A 24,837-nucleotide genomic window follows, 5' to 3' on the forward strand; every position below is an offset into this window, starting at 1 on the left:
GGAGGCGGCGGGGGGTGGTTTGACGACACTGACGACGGCCCGTGAAGTTTTTGGACGGGCAAAATTGACAGCTCGAATTCGCAAAGTCTGGAGGCATTCGCTGGCTCTGATTGGCCGTGTGCCCGCCGGGTTGTCTTCGGTTGAACAGGGGCCCAGATTTTTTCCGCGCTCCGCCTTCAACCGAAATCGCAGAGCTTCCATCCCAATTCTGGGCCTCGACTAGTCCCTCGTCGCCCGCGAGCCAAAATTTCTCTGCTGCCAGCCCGTCCCTCCTCCACCCGCTGCCGCAAATCGTCATCTACACCTTTTCGCTGCCCTGTCCCTCCCTCCCTTTTTTCTTCCGCCTTTGCTTATCGTCGGGAGGCGGTAAGCTTGGAATTTTTCAATATGAACTCCCTCGTGCAGTCGGCGAGGATAAATCCTCAGAGTGCATCTCTTATTAGAGCTTCAGCGCGGGCGGCACAGAACCACGGCAGGACGCCCTCGTATCGCCGGTTACTCTCAACAGACCTGAGCGGCAACGCTGCGCTGGCCTTTTCACGACAACAATCCGCCCTCCGACCCACACCCCTGCGATCACAGTTCCTCCCCGAAGATGTGCGGTCCATCTCGAGTTCGATGCAATCCCGCTCTTTCCACTTGACGGCCGGACAGCTCCAGAAACAGCAGACCGAGAAGCCCAAGACGCCCGAGGAAAGCGCAAAGGCCGAGGAGACCAAGCCCAAGGACGCCGAGTCCGAGGCCAAGGAGGAGTCGACTGAGAAGAAGCAAGAGGAGGGCGAGAAGACCGAGGGGCAGGAGGAGGGCAAGGAGGGTGAGCAGGGCGACAGGAAGCAAAAGAAGGAAGATGCCCCGCCCCCTCCACCCCACGGTGACAAGACGCCATGGCAGGTTTTCACGGAGACTATGCAGGCCGAGTTCAGCAAGTCTAAGGAGTGGAACGAGTCGACGAAGGCGCTGTCTGGTGAGATCCAGGACTTCACCGAGAGTGAGCGCGTGAGGAAAGCCCGCGAGGCCTACGAGAAGTCTACCGGAGCTCTCTCGTCGGCCGCTAGCAGCGCTGTCAAGACCACGGCTGGTGCGATTGGAAAGGGTGCCGCATGGACGTGGGACACCACCGCCATGAAGGGCGTCCGCAAGGTCGCCAACGTTACCGGAGACGCCCTCGACAAGGCGACGAAGCCCCTCCGTGAGACCGAGGCGTACAAGAACGTCAAGGACGTTATCGACGATGGCAGCAGTTCGCGTTACGGTGGCTGGGTTGAGAAGGAAGAGCGCAGGAAGAAGCGCGAAGCCGAGCAGGCCAAGCACGGCAAGCCCGAGATCATGGAGGAGGACCCCAAGTAAGTTGTTAGCCTCCGCTATGCCCGAACTTTACTGACAGCTACAAGCGCCGGCACCAACGTCACTCTGCACAAGGACGCCGCCTGGAAGGAGGCCTGGAACGAGTTCAAGGACGGCAACAAGTTTGCCCAGGGCTTCTTCAACGCCGGCAAGGTCTACCGCGAGTCCGACAACCCCCTCATCGAGACGGCGCGCCTGGTCACGGACAAGATCGGCGGCTTCTTCGCCGAGAACGAGACGGCGCAGGTCATCAAGAAGTTCCGCTCCATGGACCCCAACTTCCAGACGGAGCCCTTCCTCAAGGAGCTCCGCGAGTACATCCTCCCCGAGGTCCTCGACGCCTACGTCAAGGGCGATGTCCCGACCCTCAAGCTGTGGCTCTCCGAGGCGCAGTACTCAGTCTACGAGGCCCTGACCAAGCAGTACCTGCAGGCCGGCCTCAAGTCCGACGGCAAGATCCTCGACATCCGCCACGTCGACATTGTGCGCGCGCGCATGCTCGACCCCGGCGAGATCCCCGTCTTCGTCATCACTTGCAGGACGCAGGAGGTGCACGTCTACCGCAACGCCAAGAGCGGCGAGCTCGCGGCTGGTATGGAAGACAAGGTTCAGCTCGTCACGTACGCCATCGGCATCACCCGCGTGCCGGACGACGTCAGCAACCCCGAGACGAGAGGATGGCGTCTCATTGAGATGCAGAAGAGCGGAAAGGACTACTACTAAAGAAACATCCAAACAAAGAAAAACCCAAAACTACTTCCCTCCTACTTTTTACATCTTATATCAATAAGATGGTGTTTTTTCACGCACGCGGGGCACGGGCGAGAGAGAGGATTCCGGTTGGATGAATGAATGAATGAAGACCCCCCCCTCCCCTCCTCCCATGCACACACCCTCGACAAACCCCCTTTTTATACAAAGCCACCGAAAAAGTGTTTTTACTACCTGTACAAAAAAATTAGAACGGGAGGGGCATATGGGACTGGCGAACTTTTGGGCGACTTGCGTGCGCCGGAACGAGAGAGAGAAACAAAAAACCAACACCGCTCTTGGAGGCTTTTTACGTGTACGTGTAGAAGATGAAGGGAAAAAAGGCCTGTTCTGTGAGGGAGGCCGAGTTGACATATTTGACATGTAATATTACGAAGACTGAGTGTCCTCGGCCACATATTTCTGCCATCCTGGACTACAGTGAAGTTACCTGTGCCTAGTCTGCAGGTTATCAGACAGTCTGCTGCCTAGTTGCTAGTCTGCCCTCGGACTTGCCTCAGGAAAACGCTTTTCACTCGTCGATTCTTGCAGGCTGAGCCTCGACCGTGGCTCCAGGCATAGCATTCGCACTCGTCGGGCTTTCACTTCACGGTCTAAGTGTGTGGGGATTTCAAGGGGTATTGTAAGCCTCTGAGGACTGCGATGATGTTATGAGGCACTTTCGACCGAGGCTAAGTCGATTGGCGACAACAATGGGCCATCCTCAAAACACGCTGACGAGGCCTCATCTGGACCCGAACATCGTGTTGACGACCTGTGGTGCTTGCCGAAGTCTCGGTGACGGAGGTGATGAAATAAAGAAATGCTCCGCACGTTTAAGAATGCAGGCTACAGAAGGTCAAGCAAACGGGGCGCCAAGCTTGTTATTCTCTCCTGACGAGTACCTTCTCTTGGCAAATGAACATCAAAGACATAACCGACCATATGAGGCTTGCATTCGAGCTATTGTCGTTGCACTTCCCCTTGTCGTCCAAAATGGGGTTTAGATACGCTTGCCAATGGTCCAGAAATACGATCGCTGATGATCAGAATAAATTCGATATTATAGGGCATCGCAGTGATTGATATCAGGGTGGAAGATGCGAAGAAAGCTAAACCACGCGAAGTCCTACTTATGATCACAAACCAACATAGCTAGCTGCCGATAAATGGAAGATCCGTGTCACTCCACATAATAAAGGAGTGTCGTGGACAGTTTGGGCACCAGGTCATGGTCTCTCAGCAGCGAGAAGTTCAAAACATGGACTCCCATTTAGCTGGCATGGGCAGTACAATTATTCCCAAGAACCAACCCGCCTGTAAATATGAATCAGCGATCAACAAAGCATTAGTTTCATTATCAATGACTCGATTCATGCATCAAGTGTGGCCGGTGGTGATAGTACAAGTCACATGCAGACATACACAACAAAGGCTAACGATTTAATATTTCCATTTCTGAGTTGCGGCCAAAGGTCCGAGTCCTCGGAAAACCTACGCAAAACACGTTCGAAAGAACGAGACTTGGTCTGCCGCAGGTTTCTTGATTATAAAGCTTTTCTTCGATCTGCCGCCATCATATTCAGAGAACCGTTGATCCGTTAACACTGTGTGCATTTTCCGCTAGCCTAGTCAACTAATATATGTCCGGCGAACTACTCAAATCATCCCTCCAAACGCCCAGCGATGGCGTCATGCCTGATCCTGCATCATTTAATGGAAATTGAAAGACTGTAGGGTTTAGCCTGGGGTTTCCTTCAGGCATATTCAAAAGCTCTGCAAACGGAGTGTCTTCAAGCCAATGGGAGGCAAGTCTTGCTGGTGTTGACGACCAAGTATGGTGTCTGATACCATGATGGGAGGTACGGGCGATATTGACTCCAGTACTGGAGGTTGTATCATCGTCTCTAGGTACTGCTGATGCGGCCAGGGCGTTTCCCTCTGAAGCCTCAGCCGTACTTGGGCCTGCAGCTCGAATCGAAGTTGGTATGGCACCAGAAGAGTCGCTTTCAGACTCGCATTCCGAGCCTACGTACGCACTAGGCAAAACCGAAAGAGATATTTCCTCCAAATGGCTTGATATGTGATTCAAATTCTCATTTTTCTTACCACCCGTGAACTCTAGACACAGGGGGCATTGAGTTGAGCTTTCTTGGTCCGCGAAGCCATGTTCCAAGGTAAGATGTTGAATCCAGTCTTCACGTGACTGGAAAGGCTCAATGCCGTATAGACAAGAAGTACTGTGGCAGATCCAGGGCCGCAAGTCGCTAAAAACGTGTCGTCTTTCATCTATTAGTGGGCAATCATCTTCTTGGAAATGGATTGGACTTACTTCCAAGCGGAATTATTCGGAAACTTGACTTGACGCCCACAAATGGAACATTCAAAGGCGTTGCCAGCGTTTGTCGGCATTGGAGGTATCTTGACCGACGTGGAGTTTTGGTTCTTTTGCTTGTAGGACATCGCGGTTTCGGCGTATGCAGATCGAGTGGCGAGTGATGTTCCCAAACCTGAGTCATGGAAGTGCGTACCCTTTTCCGTCTGAGGAGGAAGAGTACCTCCATCCTCAGTTTTGATGTCATTTTCTGTGGTTTTCTTGCTCTCCTGAACTCTCAAGAAACGATTCCAGCTGGCTCTGCCAAGACGATCCACAAGCTCAAGCTCGGCATCCGGAAATCGATAGCGAATATGGTCTGAATAGTACTGGCACCCTATGCCCGGTTGAGAGTTTTCGGCAGAAGGGTCGATACTTTTCGTCCTCTGAAAAGTCATGAACGGTGATTCTATGAGAGATTCAAGGTCAAGGAGACACTCGACCTCGATCCACATGTCATCTGCGATCTCCTCCCAGTCAGTTGACTCAGAAGCTGAAGATGTGCCGCTCTCGCTTTCGTCGCTTTCGGATTCATCATCATTGCGTTGCAGTTCTCCCTTTGCTTCCACAAGTAGATCCTTCAGGGACTTGGTCTGCTCATGGGCATCATCTTTGTTTTCCGTCAATAGTGGTGCCAGCTCTGTGGCTCAAGTTACCAAGTAAACCTCAAAGGGGGCAGACGTGCGGAAGGCTCACTGTTTGATAGTGTTTTTCCAATGTCTGTGAGAAGCTTCAGCAAGATTCTTTGAAGCATCCGCGACTTCTGGCAAGCTTCATCCAACCTGCCATCTACGACTCCATGCCCATCAGCCCACAAGATGAAGGAGCAACCGCTCCGCTCCAGACGCCGATACACGACGCTTGGTAGGCGCTTGTCCTTGTTCATGTTCCTGAAGGCACATTTCGTTACCCTTATGCATTCTTCACACAGACGGCTAAGTAAGCTCCTCGTCTCGGCGGCATCATCATCTTGGGTAAGCCATTCTTGAATCCTATCCAGAGTTTCTTGCTTGTCGAGTTTCTGCTCCTCAAGTGTCTGCTTTTCAAGCCACGCAAGAATCTTTGTCCCGTCGAGCACCATTGTATCGCTGGATTTGTAAGTATTTGGCTGTTGTCATTGAGATGGATTCCATTGGAATTTGCTTAGCAACTGCAGCTTACCCATATCGCGAGCAACACCAGGCTGAACGAAGATCATATCGGCAACCTGTGCAGGCTAGCGCTTATTCAAGAGGATCAGCTGCCATGTCATTGTGCATATTGAGGGGCGGTGCTACAAGTCAGCCATCTACAGTCTTTCTATTTGTTCGTCATAGTAACGTATCTCGTCAGCGCCAATGCAGTCACTACACGTGATCAACACAACCCATTTCAGATCAGGCTGGGCTTTTACGAGGCAACGAGTCTGTATCTTCCACTTCTCCTTCCCTTATTCTTCAGTCTGAACACTTATCTTAACCTGTGATGCTAGTATGGCAGAACTTGCGCTGGGGATAGTGGGCATTGTGCCATTGATTGGCGGCGCGATCAAGGCGTACAAAGAAGTCAACCAAAAGCTGAAACTTTTCCGTCACAGCTCGAAGGAAGTTAAGAAGACACATAAAGTTCTCAGAATACAGCGTCAGGTATTTGCCAACGAGTGTCGCCTTTGGCTGGCTTTTGGCATTGAAGATGATGAGACTGCCACTCAGATGGCATCTGATCCCGAACACGACGGCTGGAACGACCCTAGTCTTGATGCTTCTCTTCGGAATCGATTGAAGGATAACTACGATATTTGGCTCGAAGTGAACGCAGGTATTGTCAATACTATTGATTCTCTCGATACCAGCCTTGTCAGCTTCAGGGAATCTAGCGATGTAGAGGTATAGTTGCAATCGTGGAAGTCTTAGAAGTTTGTGTTGTACTAATATCAAGATAAGACCGGTGCATTGCAGAAGACTCTCAAAAGAACCGAGGGAGGTGTCAAGGCCGCCTTTACCGCAAGCAAACACGAGAAGCTCATTGAAAAGCTTCGCGCGTCGAATAATGAGTTGAAAGGCTTGCGCGAGCAAATTGAGGATATACACAAATCGAAGCGTCCTTGCTCAGTACAGATGAGGGCTTCGCAAAAAGGAGACTGCGAGAGCCTGATCGGAATAAGAAGGGCATCAAAAGCTCTTCACGAAGCCTTGATGAGTACTTGGAGATGTGGTCAGCCTGATCACCTAGGGCATGCCATGAAGCTATTTGTGGAAGCATACAAAGTGGCCGATGAAATAAAATTGAACCTGGCCATCCTCTGCTACAATCGTATCGGAGATGTCGCACGTTCAACCCTGGTTCAACTTGAAGTTCGGTCGCAAAACTTGGAGTGGATCGAGCAGTCGAATCTGCCTGGACCACTACCGCCCCCGGATGATGATGAAGTGCCACCTCGAAAACGACGGAAAGTCGTGCGATTTGCAGAGACTACAGTGCAAACGCATTTCAAGGAGTTCAACAGTGCTACAACTGTCACTTTGGGACAAAATTTGAATTGTGGCTCCTGCGACCTCAGGTCGTCCAAAGACACCTGTAAAGAGCTCATGCGACGTCTCAGCACTGAATGCTTGGGTCATATCGATGGTCAGTCAGACGAGCCATTTCGTCACTTATTTTATCCCGCCAAAGAAAACTTCTGTGGCGGTGCTCTTCAATCATCTTCAGACCACAAGGCCATCAGTATGGACGAAGTTCTTGATGACTCCTCACAGGCTTTCTTTTCTACTGTGGATCGACTTAAGCTTGCCCGTTGCTTAGTCTCGGCTGTGCTCAAGTTTCATTCAACGCCGTGGCTAAGCGACTTTTGGAGACTGAGGGACCTGGCTTTCTTCAGAACAGACCAAGATGAGGAGGTCTCAGATGCCCTTCGGACTCTGCATCTGGGTGTGGAGGTTTCTCAGAAACAACTTAACTCGATGGAAGACGTTCAGATCTCATCAGAGTGCTCAAGGTTGTCTCAAGTCTCAGAAGACGATAGACTATTCTGCGGCATCAATAACCTAATGCTTCACAGCCTTGGCGTGGCATTGCTACAGATTGATAGGTGGGCTCAAGTTGAGCCAAGCGACATTCTTAACGTTCGTAAGATGGCACTGAGGAACTCTTCATTAGGCCCTCGATACCAGGAGATCACACAGAAGTGTCTTCGTTGCGACTTTGGATATGGGTCAGACCTCACAAAACCGCGTCTTCAGGAGGCGGTCTATGAGAATGTTGTCGGTGCGTTGGAAAAAATGATTTCAAGCTTAGACCTCACCGATGATTGATTGTGTACTATTTCGGATAGCTGGCTCTCTTCGGGCGTGGAGCTAGTTCTCGACTTCAATCGATCACGCTGGAAAATTGTTTGGCATCAGATACGCGAGGCTTTTCTTCAACTCCCTCAAACTGCTCAGAAAAACACGTCTCTTAGCCGTTTCTGTTGATAGGAGTGATTTTCTCCGTGTTTCCAGAACCGGGAGTGGTGGTGCGATCACTTTTACCGGCTTTCTGTGGTCTTTTCATGGCTCATAGGGGAAGGAGCGTCTGATCAAGGCCAGCCACAATATCGAGATACGAGTCTTTGCCATGGTTCCGCTGTATCTTTAGTCTAACGGCTAATTGATCAAATGTGTCCCACCTTTCAGCTCTTGCCAGATAGGTCGACTTACCCGGGTAAATTCCACCGGCTGTATGTCGCCAGTTCTGCCCTATTACAGCTTTCATCTAACCCACATTAATGTTGATGAATTTGAAGATTCTGCCTGAGGAAAAACGATGACTTCCCTGGCAATTCTGATGCGCTTGAGCTCCAAATGAAGCTTGACCCAACTATATTTGATTTCCTCGCATCCCCCATTTAGGACACTTCAGGCTTGGTGATCTCTCTTGCAGCAAGCGCCCACGATGCGTGCCCACAACCTAGCTTTGCTGGGCTTTGCGGCCCTAGGCATTGCCGCTCCGCAATTTGGGATAGGTGAAGGCTCTGTTATTCTGATCCCAGGCGGCAACTCTCCTAGCAACCCTCCGATTACGGTACCGGACATACGGCCAGGAAAGCGTCAAGTAAGTGACCACATCCAAGACTCTACTCAATACCTTTCCCCACATAAGCCTTTCGCTATCTCTTCTAGGTATCTTAACGGTTAATGGCAATAAATTAATCCTCTTTTCAGTTGGTAACAAACGTAGGACGCCGCGATGGAAATCTTGATGCACTCAGAGATACCTACCTCACACTCCTTGAGCCCTACACCAAAGAAGCCAAGCCATCTGTTGGCACATACATGATATTGCTACATCTCGCCGACATTCTTGCTGGCAAGGGTATTGCAGTTGATACCATCGTGCTTGGCGAAGCCTCCACCATCTTCGGCTCTTCTACAAAACGACAAATCTTTGAGATTGGCGGCTGCAAGGACTCTGATGTTATCGGTCTTCGCGCAACTTTGACGAGCCTGTTGCTCATTTATGGAAACAGACCTCCTTTCGAGATCTGGAACTTGGAGCAAGCCATCATCGCAGCCCTCAAAGCATGTGGTCAAGACATCGGTGTCGGTCCCATCATCCCCGACCAACCAATTCCGGGTGGTCCGCTTATCCCCGACAAGCCTGCGCCCGGTGGCCCGATTATCCCAGACCAGCCGGTTCCGGGTGGGCCCATCGTCACTCAATCTCCGGTCCCCGGAGGTCCGATCACCCCCAGCGACTAGGTGTGTGGCTGCCAGCTTGCTGGTTGAGTTCCGGCCGAGTCTGAAGATGCGACCAGCAAATCCGTAGGCAGAGCAGGGCACCACCGGAGGAACACCACGGACAAAGATAGAGTTGGTGCGCATGGAGAGTATGGAAAAGGAGGGAGGATGCAAAAGGCCATCTTGTCGGCCGCTGGAAAACCCTGTCATGAATCTTCACGATGTTTGACTTTCCCATGTCTTTCCGTTTCTTCTTCTTCTGATGATTACTTTCTCATTCCAAAAGGCTTGATTGACTTAAGCTCGCGGTTTCCGGCTCCAACGTGAGATGCGTTTCATGTTTGCTGAAAGATGAGTGTCAAAGCGTACAGCCCTATATTCATTTTGAACTAACAAGACAGAGAAGCTTCGTGTTCCTTACTCTGACAGCTCACAACCTCGAGGCATCGACATCAAACGACAAGACAGGCGAGACAGGAACAGCGGAGCAGGCGGTAATCAAGCATTTCTTCTCCGAAGTCATCTGGTGTTTATTCGTCCTGAAGTTGGGCTCAAATTCTCATCTCAAGGCTGATGAGTGAGATTGCGGTATGAGAATCATCTCATGGTCCCGGATAGAGTCGCAAACGAGTATCAGCTATGATCCTCATCGTCGCAGGACACCCGACACTCCCGGTCAGCCTCGTGATAAAGCCATCACCAAACCCACCAACATGTCAACGCCAAGAAACTCGACGATGGGTGTTCCTGTTTTTATCAGCCTTCTCCCGCAACTTAAACACCGAACACGTATGCCTCTTCACCATTTTCCTTCGCTATCCGGTTACGGTTCTAGAAGAGGCGCATAGCAACTCAAATCTCGCTCAGACAAGCTGTCAATGTTTCGTTATTACGGAAAAATATCATAGGGCAGCAAAAGTCAACTCTAACAACGGATTTTCCCCTGATCCTATTTCTCCTGCTTCAACTGAAGTCACGATGCCATATCCAATGACAAGCCCCCGGTCGCCGGCGCAGTCGTCCGAGGCGCGTCCCTGATGGCTGACAAACTCAAACAAGTTCTATTGCGGGCGGGAAGCCACAGTCCTTCGCGGTCATGTTTCACTTGAAACTCCCGACCGAACTCCGGCCACTCTGCCGACGAGCACGGAGCACCCACTCCGGCCGTAAGCCTTCTTTTCTGGTACGGTGACCCCAGGAGCCACTCGGCCGCCCAAGAGGACTGCCGCATGCCGTCCGGCCGCAGTGGTGGAAGATGGGCGGATGGTAAAGTCGTAGTCGATTCAAGGATTTCCGAAAACGTGCTTCTGACCTCGTCCTTACCCCAAACCAGACAGCACACACACAAATACACATGCAGGACGAGAAAGGCTAATCTTGGTTGCTGCCACTGCTGCCACGCTGACAAAGACGCGTGCAGCCCATGGCTTTCCCTGCAAACGGATGAAGCGGGAAAGCCACGAGACAACCAACACAACGAACATACTTCTCTTGGCGGTTCTCTATTTCGCGCCTTTCGGCTTTAATGAGAACCGGAAGCTCTCATGAACTGCAAAACGCCGAGTCATTCTATCAAACAAATCCCATCACGATCATCATCACGATCCTTTCCCCACAAAAACTTTCAGCCCAACCCGTCCGTGGCTCTTACCTTTCCCTCCCATCCCTCTCCAAAACTTCTGCCCCCGGCCGGCGTTCATGGGACCATTTCGACTGCATCGTGGCCTGTTCCCCGGCGCCGCTAGATTCACAATCACGCAACACTTCAACAACTAGCTCAGCCCATGGAACATCGTGAACACCCCATCCCAGAAACGTGGCGAACCCAAACCAAACTGACCAGTGCACAACCACACAAAAGGCAGCATCGAACTTACACTTTGCCTGCGCTTGCCTACTCGAAGCCAAACTCGTTTCTGCGAGGAAGGGAGAAAACGCAACGTCGGCGCCATCCGCGACGAACGCGTGCTCTCTACAATCTTGCTTGCACCCATCTACAAACCATCCATCTCATCACATCCCGTCCACATCCTGTTTAGAGTTTGGATACCTTCACTCCTTCGGATACGATCACGCCGAGGCGGCGTGAGCGTAGAATAGTGCACCCAAAAGGGACGAGACGAGTCATTTGTGGCCCAAACTCTGCCATCGCGCAGGTGCTAACAAAACTCTTTGCAACCAGCTGCGTGGCTAGTTAGACCGAATACAGGTAGGCAGGATAGGGGACCTTGTCACACTTTCCGCTGGGCCATGATGGTTCCTGGAACTCAATCATGCCACAGCACATGGCGAACTGTCCGGTGGCAGATGACGAGCTGTCGTTTTCATCTCGCACAAGCTGGAACTTGACGCCGTGCGCGGTTTAGGGACAGATGTTCTCTCGTTAACGTCAACGGTCTGGTCTCCGTTAATATGAGTCAATAATGCTCTCAGACGGGTTGAGCGTCTTGCGGTTCAACCTCTGGCGTCATTGGTAAGGAGATTGTCTCGTCCGTGCAAAAACGCGGTGTACTGACCGAAAAAGGGGCCCTGTTCACCACCCTTCACAACTTTTAACCTCTCGCGACATATCGACATGGGGGCATAGGGGTCCTCAGCCACGATCCAAGCGGACGGGATTCCCTTCGTCATACGCTGGGCGCTGTTCATCAAGCCACGTCAATCAAGGTCTATCCAGGACCGTATTATGGCAAAAATGCATAGCTCATCCAGCGGCCCCAGACACATGCTCCAGCTAACTGTCGCATCATGATGAGATGGTGTGCCAAAACATTGTCCGCCTCACAATGGACCAGACGGCACATCATTTTTACAAAGCAAGCCCGTCGATCATAAGCAATAAGTTCCCTACCCTTATGTCGTTTGAAGAGCCCTCAATGTCACCCATCAATACCTATGCTTCGCAAGCATCCAATCCATCAGGCTCCATCCCCGTGTCTGATGTGTCCCGTGCTTATGTCTGGCCTCTCGCCGCCGCTCCCGCGAAACCCTTGATAACTTATGACGCCTATCAAAGCACATTCAAATCTCTTGGCGACCGACGCCATTGACACAGAGCCGCCGCCACGAGCGGACACTGGTGCGGCCACGTCTCGTAATAGGCCAGGGTCCAGACCCAACGCTGCAAACAGCGCAGTCGAACGAACCACGGACCGTGATGTCGGGTTATGTGGACCGTAGGCTTCAAGCCACCCACATCGAGATTACCAAAACATATTGAAAGCGAAGGCAAGCCAAAGTTGCCCTATCCAACGCGTGGAGGGAGGCTCCACTTCTCCGGCGGCACGCGGCGTTCACGGGAGAGGAAGGAGGACGAGCTTGACGCCGTCCCATCACAGCCCTCCGGGGTCCCAGTTCCGCGCATCCTCTACTCATCAGCCGGCGCGGAAGGAACATTCACAAGAGGCTTGAACGCATGGATCACTTGACGCCCGCCTGACAACCACTCCCGCTCTCGGTCCCTTTTCTCAACACACGAATGGTCTCTTCCTAAAGAAGAGGTAACCCACCCCCCGCCACGCCCAGCGCTAAGGTAGCCCACGAGCCACGGTACGCGTAGATTTGGATAGCATAATGGCGGCTTGGAAACAGGCTAATATAGTCAGAGGCGTACAGAAACAGAAAAGACGGTACCGTGCGCCGCCGCCTCGCTTAGATGCTGGACCGGTGCGCGGCTCGAGATGAGGACCCCTGAGGCCTGTCGGGGAATTTTCTCTATCTCGACGGGACGTGGGAAGAAAACCAAGGCTGCGTAGCGTGGGCACGGATACGAGACTATTGAACGAACAATGGTAGCGGACCCAACGCGGACGGGAAATATTATCCCCTTAGCGCTTGGCTATCGTGTAAGTGGTTAGTCACTTCGTTCAACCACGGGCCGCCATGATCTGTGCTGTCCGTCTTCGTCGAAATATGAATCTGCCGAGAAATCTCCAGACATCACGAGATTACTAACAAGCCGTGCCTTGTCGAGCTAGCCGGTTAGTCACCGTGCAGGACCTGTCGCGAAGCTTGTCTGCATATTGTCAATATGTAGCTCGACGTCAAGCCACTGCTTGGACCCGATCCTTTGCTCCAGCCACGGTTGATCATTACGGAGGCTTGAGTGTTTGCGGCTTTGCTCTCACACCTCTCTGTCCTGCGCCCGGCTCATCTATCCCCCCCCCCCCCCCCCCCCCCCCNTCCCCCCCCCCCCCCCCACTGCCAACATGAGCCCTCAAGCTCGCCCCCCCTCGTACCTGATTGGTTCACACCCGGTGAAGAGCCTACGCACGGGAATGGCTTGCGTAGTAAGCGGCCGTGGGATCATTGACCTCATAGCGTCTCGAAAACATCAGACGGCGGCTGTCAGAAGGGGCGGTGCATAGGGTTGGGACCAGGGCGCACGCGCGGGCGGCGGCGGCAGGTCCCAAGGTTCCCCTCCAGCTGCGTGGCCTTGTGAGGCAGCGGACGTCGGAAGGCGACCCCCTTTGAAGGATTTGTTGACTTGGCTTGCGGTAGGTCATTGTTCATGCGCTTTGGTGTTGAGCTACCTCTTTGATGATGTTGATAGACATGGATCAGATATGTCGGAGCAAACCCTGCGGCAAGGGTTGTTTGACAGAGTTCTGACAGCTCCAAAGTCAAGTGGCGATAGACGAGCTCGATTGCGCCATCGTCAAGCGCGCAATGATAGGACGACATCTTTTCGCGGTGTTTTGCCTGAGAGGGCAACTGTTGTTGGTTTAGCGGGGGGTACGGATACGTTGCGGTATGTCCTCGGCAATCTCCAACCGTTCAGCCAGCGCGAATGTCCGGGAAGATCGAAGATCTCCTGGCTTCTTTTGCGAGACACAGCTAAACTTGAGACGGGCAAAGGGAGACCTACGTGGTCGATCCCGCTTGATAACGAAGCACTCTCGGATTAACTGGCGTGTTGATCTTCCTCCGCGCCCGTTCTCAGTAGCCAAGACATGATCAGGACGTTGGCCTTAATCGAGTTGGGAAATACATTCGTTAGTGCTTGTGGTGAAAACTGAGCTGGTGGTTGGTCCCAGATTCCCACCACAGAACATGGTGTTGTGTCTTTGAAGATGAATCGTGATGGACGACGGAATGAGCCAAAGTGCAGCGTTTTCAGGAGCACACGCACCGGCTAAGTCTAAGACATCGCGTGGTCTCTCTTCCCACCACGCGAAGATCACTACCCAAACCAGGGGCACGTCATCCCAGTTACTTGGGCAAGCTCCTTCGCGCGGGATGGAAGCGCCGGGTGCAGAATCCGGAAGGGATGGCTTCTTCGCGGGTGTCTTGACGGAGGTTGGCTGGTGGAGGGGTTGTGAGGGGCCAAGAAAGCTCCCCCAAACTCTCCAGATCGGAGTGGCAACGTGTAATCGAAGCTTTCGCGATGGGGAGGCCTTTTGCGAAAGCTAGGATGGCAGAGACACTAGTCCGTATGCCACATCTGAAGTCTCATTGGCCGGTGCTATCAAGGAGCTAAGATTGATGAACGGCGTGGTGACAATGCACTGAGTGTCGAGATGGGAAAGGTGAGAGAGTTTGCATTGTTCGCAAGAGAGTCAATTGAACAAGGAGCTATGATCCCAGATCTCCACCACCTCTTTTTTTCCGGTATCGCCACTCGGAGTAGGTCATTGCCAAGCCGATCGTTTGTCGGTAGCCACGGCATTACAGGATTGCTGGCGCTTCGTATTCAGGCCCCGTCATGCCTCCGTGTGAAGAGTGAGTCTCCGGCCCCAGAACGCCGGCCCCGTCCGTGCTGAAGCGGGGAACATCCACACACACTCGACATCTTCTCCGAGGCCCCGGAGCTATTGGAAAATCGTTCGCCACCGGATATAGCTGGGCGGATCTCTTAGCTGTGTCTGATGTGTTTGATGTCTCTTCTCGGCGTCAGGCAGACCTGAGTGATACATTGGCGATGATCCACTGCCATCGCGATCGCTGAACAATCCCATTCATGATGGACCACGAACTAGTCACTGGAATGAATGGGGGAGACAGAGACACTCGGACTCCCGGCCAGCTCTTGGAACGCAACTTTCAGGTGACACAGAGACAACAACCACCGACAGAAACCCGATCTTGGACATCGACAACCGGCCATGCGACGACATGTCAACAGTCATCAACGAGTGAATGCTCCATCCAATGCCGTAGGCGATTGAAGATCACCCGAGGAATGGAAGCAATGTCCCAGGAGAGGCCATGTACAACCGCCGCACGGCAGACGTTGCGATCGAGGTTGGAGAACGTGCCATGACAGGGGCGTGTAGCGATCTAGTCACACCACGAGCAGTCTCCTCAACCCACGAGACACCGTCGACGTAGCTGGTTCAATGTCGCTCAAACCGTCGTCACTCACGTAACTGCTGTTGCGCGTCGTGCCGTCCGTTCCAAGACATGACGAGTCAAGCTCGGGGCGGGGAAGGATTCAACCTCGTCGTTGTCGTCGTCGTTCTCGTGAAACCCCATGTCCACTCGATCCATCCCCAAGCCCGAACGCGAACTCCAAGCTCCGAAATCTCGAACCACGCCAGCGAGCCACGTTCAAACTGCCGCGTTCCCTGCCTGACATGTCTCTCCATTCCCCAAACATCTACCCAAAAAAAGAATGCAATGGAGAGTTGTCGCCTGAGATCGATCGCACCACGCATCGCATTGCAACGGCGCCACTCGGCAGCACTCCACAATCACCACACCACCCCTCTGCTGCAAAGGCCGGGCCTCGAACTCTCCCTTACAGCAGCAGATCCTCAACAGCTCCATCTCGATCTTGTCATGTTCGCAGGCGAGTGGTGCTGCCCTCCAAGAGCCACCCCGTATCTCCAAAGAAATTCTGCATCGTCGCCCAAATACCCACCATCATGCGCCGTTCTCGAAAGCGGTCTAGCTGTCCCCTCGCACTGGTCTCGTCCGAAGAGATCAAGAATGTGACAGGCGGAGCCGGCCCAGCCCAAAGGATCGCGGGAACGCATCCGCGAGCCAGCAACTACCGACGACAGGTTTCTATTGTTCCACAGCCCACTTCAACCACAAGCGCATATGCATCGTGGACCGGACCAGAATCCAAAGAATCCCCATCTTTTTTTGTTATGCGTAGTCTCTATTGGTATGCTGCTAGTGGTTCCCCCGCCTCTTGAGTTGTCAAAGCTGGAGCTTGGGTTTCTGTATGTACCTTACCTATCTGCAAGACCAGTTGGACAAGGTGACAACCGAACAAACGCCCCAGCATGATGCACCTGTTCGAAAACGGCTCGCCCCAGTGACATTTGCCCAATCACGTCCAACAGGAGCACTTCAAGCCACGCCTTTACTAGCCATCGCCCAAGCACCGTCGAGTCGGTCTAGGCCGGGCCACACTCTTCACCGCCCATCTTGTCATATTTCTGCTTGCAGCCGAAGGTCGAATATCACGGTCCCACAGCGGGCAGCAGGGAACCAGGCACTCTATCCAAACAATGCGCGCGCCGCCCATTCAGCCAAAGGGAAAGTATTGTCCGATAATTCTGCAAAAGCGCTCGCATTGAATCTGGTATGCGGCGCAGGGCGGCGGCGGCGCCCACAACGGCCGCAACGCAGCAAGGCAAGGCAAGGAACTGCAGCCCACCCAACGAAACATTGAATGATCGACACATAGTGTTTGTGTGTGCAGCGTGTGATGCGGTGGGCTTGCAAACTGTGAACGTTGTTGCTTGATTGAACCCCCGGCCCCATGCCCCAAAACGCGGTCAAACTCTATCACAAGTCAAACCCAGAGCTTGGCCGGAGCTGTCAACTGGACATCAAACTTCGTGGTCGTCCGTCCGGGGAAGGGCCGGCCAGCACCAAGAACTATCCGGGGTCCGGGTTTGAACAACACAGCGACTCAATCAAGTTGCCCTTTTGCGTAGGAAACGGGGGCATTTGCGCATCACCCAAAGTGGGATGGAGCCCATCTCTAGACTCTAGAACCAGGCAAGGTCCCGTCAGAACCAAAGAAACCATCAGATAGCCTCTGCCGGTGGTAAACTCACCTTTCCCCTCCGTTGAACCCCATGATTGAAGAAGCAAAGGACAACGCGTGCTCTTTCTTTCTCTCTCCACCGTCAACTCCCGGCCCCGCCGTCGCCGCCGCCCAACTCGCAGCCATCCACACCACCAAACGGACCCTCCGTCGGGCCCTGCCTCCTCAAAGTCCGTCTTTGCCGCCGTCGACACCGCTCCAGGGCAGCAGAGGGAGCCATCATCCCAAGCCCCGTCTTAGCGTGCGAGATGCCTTCTTCTCCCTCTTACTCCTCCTCCGGGATCTCATATGTTAGCTTGGACAGGGGTCCACTGTTAACGTGACCAGAACATTCGGGTGCTGACATAAACAGTGGCCCCCTTGCTGAGCTAACAAATGAAACCCCGGAGGAGGAGTAGCCAATTGCCTAGCCCGACCACTCACAGCCCGGCGATCGTGGGTAAGGCCTCTCGGGCGAAACCCCTCATCTGCCGTTCTTCGTCTTCCTCCCTTCCAACGACCGTCGTCATAATCACCACACATCCGCGTGGCAGACATGTCCAGCCTAGCTCTTTCAGGACACATCTTGTCTAAGAGGTCACTTCCCATTCACTCATCCATCCAGCCTTTTAGAGGACAACACCATTGTCTGGCAACCTTCAGCCTCTGGAAAGTCCCATGTCCGCGGCCCGCGGCCAATAATTGTACTCGTGCTTCCCGTCCAAGTTCTGTCTGCCCCGCGCCGCCGCCGCGCTTCTCTCTAGTCCCGTCTCAGAATGCTGTACAACTAACGGAACATGTCATCCCATACACTTCTCTCATCAGCCCATACCGAAACATGCACTTACTGTTCTCCATACAACAGCAACACGCACATTTCGCAAGGCCTCCAATTTGTTCCTTCCTGCCCACCCCTAAGAAAACATACCGCATCTTCCCAGGTCACCAGGAGAACCGGCAAAAGTGCATTGATCCAACAACTCACACGCATCCCACATGCCCATCCACACTCCGCAACCAACCCATCTGCGCACCTCTCACAGCTCTCCCCGAGCCAGACATACCCTGACCGAAAACGCACACTTGCATGCTCCTAATGCATCTCCGGGGGCGGCCAGGAGGACGAGCCTACGAGAGAAGTGGGTTGCAGCCTACACACATTACAGGACTAAACAAACATACACTTCAATCTGCATACTGCAAGTCTGCATAATACTGACTCTGTCATTCCCCCCCGTTATCCAACCACAGCCAGTTAACCCAAAAATTCTCGCAACCACCTTCTTTCTACCTTCCCGCGAGTCTAGCTGCGGTAGTGAGCTGCCAATAACCCAGAAACAACTTACCCTTCAAGGAAAATCGTAGCCCGTCACAATGGTCAAGCCAAGGTAGGGAAAGAAACGGCACTAGGTAGACCAACCCACTACACACCGCCCCTCCATCCCACCCCAAGTTGAACACTTTGAGCCACACAGCGCCCGAGGCGGCCCTCCATCTTTCTCATTGAACCGCCGTGCCGCATGCGTAATGAGGTGACAACGGTGCTCCCTCCTAAACACGACCCGGTCTACATACCATTGCAATTAAATCATAAAATAAAATAATCCGAACCTTGGTTGCTTAGGGGAGTTTCGGCGTACCATTCCCCCTTCCGTAGCACTCACTACCACCGACTGTGTCCAAACCGTCCAATGGGGTCCTCATCCCGCCATCCCGAACCTCTCCTCTTACTGTGCCCTTTTCCCCCCTCGACATGCCAAAAAAGTGTCAGTGCCATCTATCCTGCCCACACCGTGCCATCCATGTCGGGATCATCATTAACATTAAATAAAATAAAACAAAAATCAAGAAATCGATCAACCTTCCCTTACCTTTCCCCCCCTTAAACCCAAAACAGCACTTCTCCCGCCGCCCCAGGAAAACACTGCCGTGCCCCTCTAAACCCAACCCAGCCCGCCTCAAAACCACCCCTTCCCTCTTCGAGCCTAACTCCACCTTTTTTTCTTTTATTCCTTGTCCAAAGACAGCAAGGATGCGAACCCAAAAACAGGGCGAACGATGACCGTTTCCCACCTCGTCCACCCATCCAATCACTGTCCTTCGATGGAACCTTCGACAGCCCTGCCTTTTTCTTTCCTTCTTGCTTCTTTTCTGCCCTTGTCTCCGGCCCCAACCATCACATTTACCATGATTAGGTAGTAGTAATAACAGTGCCAGTGGTAGCAAAGTGGCGGTAGTGGTAGTAGTGGTTACAAGTCCCCTAGCAATCCGATCTTCATCGTGAAGCAAGTCCGGTCTCCATAGGTTGCTTTTTCCATCATCTACAGGTCTCACCAGCACTGCGCCGCCGCCCTGCACTTACAGAGGAAAGCAGAAAAAAAAAAAGTGAAGCTGCCGTGACAACCCCGTCTCTGCCGTGCTTATCATAATCACACTTCTCACTGCATGGCCCTTCTGCGGTGACGACAAATGACGGCCGGCGGCCCCTCCCCCCCTTCCAACTCACCAACCCACTCACTCTACTCTCAAGACTCTAGTCAAGAAACATAGTGGGTGGTCCAGTCTGCGTGCATGTGCGCATGCGCGTGCGAGAGAGAAGGCGAATGAATACCTCACTTCCTCCCCCTAAATTCCGGTCCGATGAGGAACAAGGAAGACGCATGCGATGCACTGTATTCCGTGTGCAAGAGCACAGTCCACCTCGCAACGGGCGCGGAGAGAAATCCAGGCTGTCCATTAAAGCTGAGTGAAGGGTAGGGTAGGTAGGGTAGGGGTGGAAAGGGTTCTTGATAGTTCCGAGTGAGAGAGAGACAAGGAAGGAAGGATACGTAAAGAAAACGTGGGGGAGCAGGCAGTAGGGAACAACCCATATCGCAGAGTTGTCAGAGAATTAAAAACCCGCCCGGCAGCGAAGGATGCGAGACGTTCTGGAAGAAACCCAACCCGACCGCAGCACGTCGCGCGAAAAAGAAAAAAAGAGAAGCCAAAAAACTTTACGACTACCATCGTTCCCAAAAGAGGCTGCCTTCATACGCCGTAAACACTCGCAAGAGAATCTAGACACTGGCCGCCCATAACTTTGCTGATATTGCTGTCCATCCCTCTTTTCGGATTGAAGATTGATCTCATCATTCAACGCGACCCGACCACCAAGCAGACACTTTGAGTCATTGTGTTTGAAATCAGGTTATGGGAGGATGGGAAAAGCTTTTGCTATTCTTTATATCCCTAAAAAAAAAATGTGTATGCTCGAGTTGTATGTTTCCATGTAGGATGCATTCCCTTGATGGGAAATGTTCACCCACACTACCTCTCGAGGAAACGTAATTCTTGCGCGGAATTTGCTTCGTCGCGAAAATCTTTTGGGTTCTTGGCCCAGGTATTGTCTAGGTCGTCTTTTCCTCCCGTGTGATCGTCTCAGCTCCTTTGCTTGTAACCCCAATCCCAAGAGCAAAAACGACAAGATATGGTATCTCCAAACGATTGTTCGAAACAAGCCTCTTGACAAACCAAAAGACTCCTCCCGATGTGCCTTCCTCGCACCAAAAATATGCATTAGAATCGAAATATCCTGTCCGCCTTGGCAAAAAGAGAAACCCAACCTCCCAGGTCTTTGTACCCACTGCGCCTGATATGCTTTCCCAGCTTGATCCGTGATAAGAGAGTCGACCGTCACTCTCGTCTGTCCATATCCCAACTCCGCGCTGTAACAAAGAAAAGTAACATGATAAAACAAAATTCCATCTCCGAAATGTGTACAGTTGCCATGGGCAGAAACAATAGAGCCAAAGTTCCGGACTTTTTTTTCTCGCTGGGCTTTTTTGGGCATCCTTCCCGGGCTTTTGAAATTCCAAGTGGCATAAGGGTCCATATCTCGTAACGGAATTAAGAGTCCATGAGCCGCTTGTGCCATGGTTTAAACGTTGTCGTATTAATGTTGACGGGTTGCTGATCCGAGGAACCCATCCGGCATGGTATGGGTGTATCCATCCTTGGATCGATGGTAACGAGCACAGGCAGTCGCCTGGCTCAACGTATGATGAGCTATCTTAGTAGCAGCCTTGGAGGTGGGCAAAGATAGGAACCTGGTGGTGGAAGGGAACGTGAGGATGGATGGCAGGAGCATGCTGAGCATACTTGACCACATCTCCCCACCAGAACGGGACAAAGGATTTAGGCGGGCAACTGGGTGCCTGCATAGGAACCTGGGGCATAGGAGCATGTGCCTGAACCTGTACTGCCACTGGCGTAGGTACAGGTCCGGTGTACTGCTGAGAAACGAACTCCTGGTTAGGGAAAAAAGCTGTCCTTGGCTCCTCTGATTCATAGGTCTGGGCGTGGCAAGTTTCCTGTTGTTGTTCCTGGAGGAACTCCTCGTCAAGGTCGTCGATGGTTGAACCACTGGAGGTAAGCGAGCCGTCGTCGGATGAACATTCGGAGCCCTCGTCAGAGGATGAGGAGGCAGGCGAGAGGGCGTTATCATAGTCGTCGAGGATGGTGTCCTCGCAAGTAACGTATTCGGTGGCGTGCTCCGGCGAAGCAGGCGGCGTGGGGAGCATGACGGGAACGGCCGGGATCGTGAAGCTGGAGCAAGTCTGGATTCTGTTCCTCAACTCGGGCAAAGTAATTCTGTGGTCCGGGTTGCGGGTGAAGATCCTTCCCAAGATGTCGTTCAGTTCATCCGACACTGGGAGAATGCTCTTCAAGGTTTCCGGGCACCGCGTGTAAGCACGGTAAGTAGAGTCCTCGAATGAAGCTTGCTTCCATGGGTTGCGTCCGCAGGTCAGGTTGACCAGGATGACTCCGAGGCTCCAGACATCATTGGGGGCGCAAAAGTAGAAAGGTCTCCGGGCAGAGTGGTCCAGGCATTCTAAGAAAAGAACAGAAAGAGTCAGTGGATGTTGGGGGTTGAGAGAAAAGGAAAGTTCCTCAAATGGTAAACCTACCTGGACTCATGTAGAAAGTCGAGCCGCATCCATAGTCCTCAGACCGGTCAGATGAAGTCGCGAGGCCAAAGTCGGCAAGCTTGACGGTCTCTCCGTGATCTGAAACAAGAATGTTCTCCGGCTTCAAATCCCTGTGGTAAATTCCCAAAGAGTGGCAGTGCTCAACGGCGTCCAGAATCTGAAGGAAGACACTCTTGGCTAGGCTGTCGTTCCCAACGTACTGACCACACTCGGTGATATTGTAAAACAGATCACCTTCCGGGCAATATTCCAAGATGACATAGATGCAGTCCGGGTCGTCCACGATCTTAAGCATAGACACCACGTTGGGGTGGGCCGATGCCAAATAGTGGAGACGGATTTCGCGGTTCTGGAAGGCAACCTGTCGACGATCCAAAGGAGTTCCATCCGGGTTGAACTTGCTGAGGCACTTGACGGCATATCGGACTCCGGTCTTTACATCCACGGCAGAATAGACGACGCCATATGCGCCGGTTCCAAGGATGGTCGTCAACTGCAACTTGCCCTCAAGGAATCTTCCCAGTCTCTCCTCCGGCGTTAACGGGACGTATCGTGCTTGGCAGTTAGGTGCGGTTGTGATGGGCTGAAGATTCGCACACTTCGTATTGTCGTACACCGGCGACGCGGGAGGAGTGGGATATCCAAATACATGCTGCATGTTATGAGATGTGCGGGTCCAAGTGGGAATCCTTTTTCTCTGACGGTCTGGGCTGGGACTCTCGGATGAGGTCCTAACAGAGGTGAATAGAGAGAAAAGGAAAAGTAGAAACGGCCTTGTCCTGTGGAATGGGATGTCCTTGGATGTCCAAAAGGGAAAAAAATCCTGGGAAAATGTCCTAGTGGCCTTTACGGGTTGAGAGAAATGTCCTTGGTTCGTGTGAGATGTCGAAAGTGTTAGACGTCGAGTCAACGAGTCAAACACGGTGCTGTGTCGCCGAAGGGGTTGATGAGGGTCGAGTGTCGGTGAGAGGTAGTCGTATTGGTCGAAAGTTATGGGCGACTGAGAAATTACCAGTGCTCCCGAAGATCGTGAGGAGATGTAAAGAGGTCGGCGGGAAGGAGCGTGATGAAGGGTCGATGGTTCAGATCGAAAGGTATTCAACCAGCTGCACGATGGTGGGATACGGATGGTTGATAATGACTTCCACCACCCAGATGGAGGAACGAGGCGAAATGATGTTAGCGCTACGTCTACGTACCCTTGTCCAAATGTGTGTTGCGTGGAGCATCCACCACGGCCGGTGGCTTCAAGGGACCCCCAGTCGTCGTCGACATTAACAGAGCAGGGATGGCCATCTTGCCATGTCTTGGGCGTGGGTCCACTAATGCACCATCTATTCTTGAGTTCGACGTGAGCAGCGGGCCAGTGGGTTAGAGTTGTTGGAGGGCTTGAGGCCTGAGGGCCGAGTTGATTTTGAGGGCGTGCAGGCTGAGGGGTGTGTAAATGACAAGCCATGGGCGAGTGACCAGCAGAGTTTCTTCGCTGGGGCGTCGACTAGGGTGGTACTAGGATCGCTGATTGGCGACTCTGCGCAATATACGAGCAGGTATTGTCTGACGCACCAGGTAAAGTGGCTCCGTCGCAAGGGGGGTGAGATGTGCCTGGGCGTGTGATGTGAGTGTCACTCCCACTCTCGCTCGTTCGCTCTGTTGAGTCTCTCGCTTTCCCGTAGGCTCATCCACGACACCTCACCCCCAGCCGTGCTCCATCTACCCCTGCCACGGCCACTGGCTGAGTGTGTCAGACGAAACGGATGGGCGATGGGTGTCGAAGGAAACGGGGCGTGCGTGAGTCGTAGCCTCCTAGCCACGCATGGGACGACCCTGACGGGGGGGACACGGACTGTCTTTTGCTCTATGCCCTTCCCTTCCGTCCCACGGTGAGCATCGCCCAGTGCCCATGCTGGTCTCTGCTCTATCTCTCCTTTCTCTGGTGGTCGGTGTTAAGCACGGCGTCATAGGTGCCATGGCAGAGCGATGGGTAAGCCCTGTGACAGAGGATGTGCAGCTTTTGCTTGCTTTTGCTACCCCCCAGAATTGCTCTTCCATCGTTGGCCGCAGGGCGAGCTTGCCCGCAGCCCATCTGCTCCTCAAGTTGTTGCCCGGGACTGAAAGCCCACGCTAGTAAGCGACGACCTCAGAAATGATTGAATCCGGGCATGGAAGAACAGTCGAATGATGATCGAATGAGACATTAATTCCTCCAACGCGATCCAGGAGTCGTCCGGGCGGTGGGATTATGGAGCTGATCTGCTATGGCTTGTTGCGAACACATTATCAATGCCTCCCAGCTTCTGGCATCGTGGCAGGCCTTTATTGCTGGCACCGGGAAGGGCATGTTGCTTCTGTGACTACCGCCAAACAGCGCTGTGAGCAGGCGACTTGGGATGCCCAGACAGACAAAAAGCTGCCCACGGGCTGATTGGCTTACTGCCATAGTTTTGTAGCCTCAGTTGGAGCCTGCGTGGCGCTTGGCAAGTTGTTTGCATAAAGTCCGGGGGTCGATGAGTGTGGGCTTCGGTGGCCGGCAGCCTTTCTGTTGCAGAAGCTGCTTCGTAGGCTGGTGACGGATCAATGCTGGGCCAGTCTGGCATCAACTGGCTTGGTTCACTTGGTGCCCATCGCTTCCCGTTCGGGTCCCTTGGTGCCACTGATTGGCCTCAGGGTTTGCAACCGAACATTGTCCAGTGCACACCTGGTTGCAGGCGTCAGGCCCTGTGGCTG

The 24,837-nt window shown here is 52.9% G+C and overlaps 5 protein-coding genes across 5 annotated transcripts; 3 read left to right on the forward strand and 2 right to left on the reverse strand.

The window, feature by feature from the left end:
* Window positions 1–387: 387 nt before the first annotated feature.
* GCG54_00010267 (Mitochondrial import inner membrane translocase subunit TIM44) lies at window positions 388–2,067 on the forward strand (the record flags this gene model as incomplete). Its single annotated transcript, XM_045410194.1, has 2 exons — window positions 388–1,343; window positions 1,392–2,067. 2 exons carry the CDS (start codon window positions 388–390, stop codon window positions 2,065–2,067), a joined length of 1,632 nt encoding a protein of 543 aa, XP_045260149.1.
* Window positions 2,068–3,887: 1,820 nt separating this feature from the next.
* Window positions 3,888–5,549, reverse strand: GCG54_00010268 (uncharacterized protein; the record flags this gene model as incomplete). Its single annotated transcript, XM_045410195.1, has 4 exons — window positions 3,888–3,980; window positions 4,010–4,376; window positions 4,427–5,108; window positions 5,165–5,549. 4 exons carry the CDS (start codon window positions 5,547–5,549, stop codon window positions 3,888–3,890), a joined length of 1,527 nt encoding a protein of 508 aa, XP_045260150.1.
* Window positions 5,550–5,940: 391 nt separating this feature from the next.
* On the forward strand, window positions 5,941–7,758 carry GCG54_00010269 (uncharacterized protein; the record flags this gene model as incomplete). Its single annotated transcript, XM_045410196.1, has 3 exons — window positions 5,941–6,333; window positions 6,391–7,075; window positions 7,157–7,758. The coding sequence occupies 3 exons, from the start codon at window positions 5,941–5,943 to the stop codon at window positions 7,756–7,758; spliced, it is 1,680 nt and encodes a 559-aa protein (XP_045260151.1).
* Window positions 7,759–8,377: 619 nt separating this feature from the next.
* Window positions 8,378–9,183, forward strand: GCG54_00010270 (uncharacterized protein; the record flags this gene model as incomplete). The annotated part of the gene is made up of 2 exons (XM_045410197.1): window positions 8,378–8,536; window positions 8,647–9,183. 2 exons carry the CDS (start codon window positions 8,378–8,380, stop codon window positions 9,181–9,183), a joined length of 696 nt encoding a protein of 231 aa, XP_045260152.1.
* Window positions 9,184–21,195: 12,012 nt separating this feature from the next.
* GCG54_00010271 (Negative regulator of sexual conjugation and meiosis) lies at window positions 21,196–22,771 on the reverse strand (the record flags this gene model as incomplete). The annotated part of the gene is made up of 2 exons (XM_045410198.1): window positions 21,196–22,016; window positions 22,093–22,771. 2 exons carry the CDS (start codon window positions 22,769–22,771, stop codon window positions 21,196–21,198), a joined length of 1,500 nt encoding a protein of 499 aa, XP_045260153.1.
* Window positions 22,772–24,837: the final 2,066 nt, after the last annotated feature.

This window comes from Colletotrichum gloeosporioides (assembly GCF_011800055.1).
Source record: "Colletotrichum gloeosporioides strain Lc1 chromosome Unknown consensus_71, whole genome shotgun sequence".
Classification (NCBI taxonomy): Eukaryota; Fungi; Ascomycota; class Sordariomycetes; order Glomerellales; family Glomerellaceae; genus Colletotrichum; species Colletotrichum gloeosporioides.